This window comes from Miscanthus floridulus, chromosome 17 (assembly GCF_019320115.1).
Source record: "Miscanthus floridulus cultivar M001 chromosome 17, ASM1932011v1, whole genome shotgun sequence".
NCBI lineage: Eukaryota > Viridiplantae > Streptophyta > Magnoliopsida > Poales > Poaceae > Miscanthus > Miscanthus floridulus.
In genome coordinates, this window is record NC_089596.1 from 81,471,321 (window position 1) to 81,474,485 (window position 3,165).

The 3,165-nt window shown below is 55.4% G+C and overlaps 1 protein-coding gene across 1 annotated transcript; it reads right to left on the reverse strand.

Annotated features, from left to right (window-relative positions):
- On the reverse strand, nt 1-3,165 carry LOC136516842 (heat shock 70 kDa protein 4). Its single transcript, XM_066510337.1, has 2 exons — nt 2,841-3,165; nt 1-1,940 (listed from the first exon to the last, which is right to left on the reverse strand). Exons 1-2 carry the CDS (start codon nt 3,049-3,051, stop codon nt 202-204), a joined length of 1,950 nt encoding a protein of 649 aa, XP_066366434.1. The 5' UTR covers nt 3,052-3,165; the 3' UTR covers nt 1-201.

Below are 3,165 nucleotides of genomic sequence, written 5' to 3' on the forward strand. Positions count from 1 at the left end.
TTAAGGAAGCATCATCATATTCAAAGGCTGAGTAAAGCTCAGCATGAGTTTTTTAACGACAACCTCAAAGTCAAACTGCTCCCAAACAAATTCAAGTTCAACTTCTACCACGACAACACGACAACTCCTACCAAGTGACACGATCGGCCAAAGAGCGAGGAAGGATTACGCATCTCGGACCCCTCGATGCACAGGGCCAGCTTAGTCGACTTCCTCGATCTTGGGGCCAGCGCCGCTGCTGCCGCCGGCCGGTGCGTCCTCGTCCATGCCCGCGGCGCCGCCCGTGTCCGCGCCAGCGCCCTGGTACATCTTGGCGATGATGGGGTTGCAGATGCTCTCCAGCTCCTTCATCTTGTCCTCGAACTCGTCCGCCTCCGCGAGCTGGTTGCTGTCCAGCCAGCTGATGGCGCCGTCGATGGCGTCCTCGATGCGCTTCTTGTCGTCCGCGCCCAGCTTGGAGGAGACCTTGTCGTCCTTGATGGTGTTGCGCATGTTGTACGCGTAGTTCTCCAGGGAGTTCTTGGCGTCCACCTTCTTCTTGTGCTCCTCGTCCTCCGCCTTGTACTTCTCCGCCTCCTGCACCATCTTCTCGATCTCCTCCTTGCTCAGCCGCCCCTTGTCGTTGGTGATGGTGATCTTGTTCTTCTGCCCCGTTGTCTTGTCCTCCGCAGACACGTTCAGGATGCCGTTCGCGTCGATGTCGAAGCACACCGTGATCTGGGGCACGCCGCGGGGCGCCGGCGGTATGCCGGACAGCTCGAACTTGCCGAGGAGGTTGTTGTCCTTGGTCCTGGCGCGCTCCCCTTCGTACACCTGGATCAGGACCCCCGGCTGGTTGTCGGAGTAGGTGGAGAACACCTGCTCCTTCTTCGTCGGTATGGTGGTGTTGCGAGGGATCAGCACGGTCATCACGCCGCCGGCCGTCTCCAGGCCCAGGGACAGCGGGGTGACGTCGAGCAGGAGCAGGTCCTGCACCTTCTCGTTGCCCTCGCCGCTCAGGATGGCGGCCTGGACAGCCGCGCCGTACGCCACGGCCTCGTCGGGGTTGATGCTCTTGCAGAGCTCCTTGCCGTTGAAGAAGTCCTGCAGCAGCTGCTGCACCTTGGGGATGCGGGTGGAGCCGCCCACGAGCACGACGTCGTGCACGCTGCTCTTGTCCATCTTGGCGTCGCGGAGGCACTTCTCCACGGGCTCCATGCACTTGCGGAAGAGGTCCATGTTCAGCTCCTCGAACCGGGCGCGGGTGATGGTGGTGTAGAAGTCGATGCCCTCGTACAGCGAGTCGATCTCGATGGTGGTCTGCGCGGTGGACGACAGCGTGCGCTTGGCCCGCTCGCAGGCCGTCCGCAGACGCCGCAGCGCGCGCGGGTTGCCGCTGATGTCCTTCTTGTGCTTGCGCTTGAACTCCTGCACGAAGTGGTTGACCATGCGGTTGTCGAAGTCCTCCCCACCCAGATGGGTGTCACCGGCGGTGGCCTTCACCTCGAAGATGCCCTCCTCGATGGTCAGGAGCGACACATCGAAGGTGCCACCACCAAGGTCGAAGATGAGCACGTTCTTCTCGCCGCTGCTGGTGGCCTTCTTGTCGAGCCCGTAGGCGATGGCCGCGGCGGTGGGCTCGTTGATGATACGCATCACGTTGAGCCCGGAGATTACGCCGGCGTCCTTGGTGGCCTGCCTCTGGGAGTCGTTGAAGTAGGCAGGCACGGTGACCACGGCGTTCTTGATGGTGGAGCCGAGGTAGGCCTCGGCGATCTCCTTCATCTTGGTCAGCACCATGGAGGAGATCTCCTCGGCGGAGAACTGCTTCTCCTCGCCCTTGTAGTTGACCACGATCATCGGCTTGTCGGCAGGGCCAGCCACGACCTTGAACGGCCATAGCTTCATGTCACTCTGCACGGACGGGTCCGAGAACCTCCTACCAATCAACCGCTTCGCGTCTGCATCCATCCAGAAAGACGAGACATCAGTCAGCAGGGCCGTCAAACGACAGCAGAAAAACACACGTTCAATACGGTATAAATCAGCTGAATAATATTAAAATAAAACAGCAGGGCCGTCAAATGACGGCAGAAAAACACACGCTCAATACGATAAATCAGCTAAATATTAAAATCAATGATCAGGTAAGGCACATTTTAATCAATGATCAGGTACGGCACATTTTCAAATACTACAGTCTGAAATTACTAACCAACGAAAGGTGACGGTGACAATTTTCTACAGGACAGCGTTCCAGCACAAATTCGGTACAAAAATGTAATTGCACGCGGTGCAATCCACCTAAACCGCTAAACGGATCTAGAGTAGCTACACCAGAGGCGACAAAGGTAACTACTGATTGCAAATCTGATCGAAAAAACTTACTGCAGTTATTGCTATTACAAAGTTCGAAAAACAGAGGATTACAATGAGACGGCAGCATCTGATTTTGAGCGACAAATTCCACAGATCGACTCGCATCCCCCTAATTGTTAAACTATCCTACTCATATGGAGAACTCATATGGAGAACATAACAAAGTAGCTGATTGAAACAAATCAGATGTTTAAGGTTACTGCTGCTCATGTTGCCAATTAAAACAGAGTAGAAATTGCTCAGATGTTTAAGGTTACTGCTGCTCATATTGCCAATTGAAACAGAGTAGAAATTGCTCACTAAAACAAATTCCAGTAGATCTACAAGCATCTGAAGCGTCAAGATTAATGTAAAACTCCGCAGCATCAATGATTAATGATGAACTCCGCATCCGCAGCATGGAATCAAACAACGCTAGTGCTAGTTTGCGTTCCAAGCTCAAAGTGAAAAGGGAAAGGAAGAGGATGGCATCTGACACGTACCGAAGACGGTGTTGGTGGGGTTCATGGCGACCTGGTTCTTGGCGGCATCGCCGATGAGCCGCTCGGTGTCAGTGAAGGCGACGTACGACGGCGTGGTGCGGTTCCCCTGGTCGTTGGCGATGATCTCGACGCGGTCGTGCTGCCAGACGCCGACGCACGAGTACGTCGTGCCCAGGTCGATCCCGATCGCCGGCCCCTCCCCCTTGGCCATCTCTTCCTCTTGTACGAACGAAAAACTACTGCTCCTCCTTCCTTCGAACCCTCGCAGGTCGTGCTGCTTGGTTGCAGTTGTGCAGAGAGATTGGTTCGTGGAAACTTCTTTTTT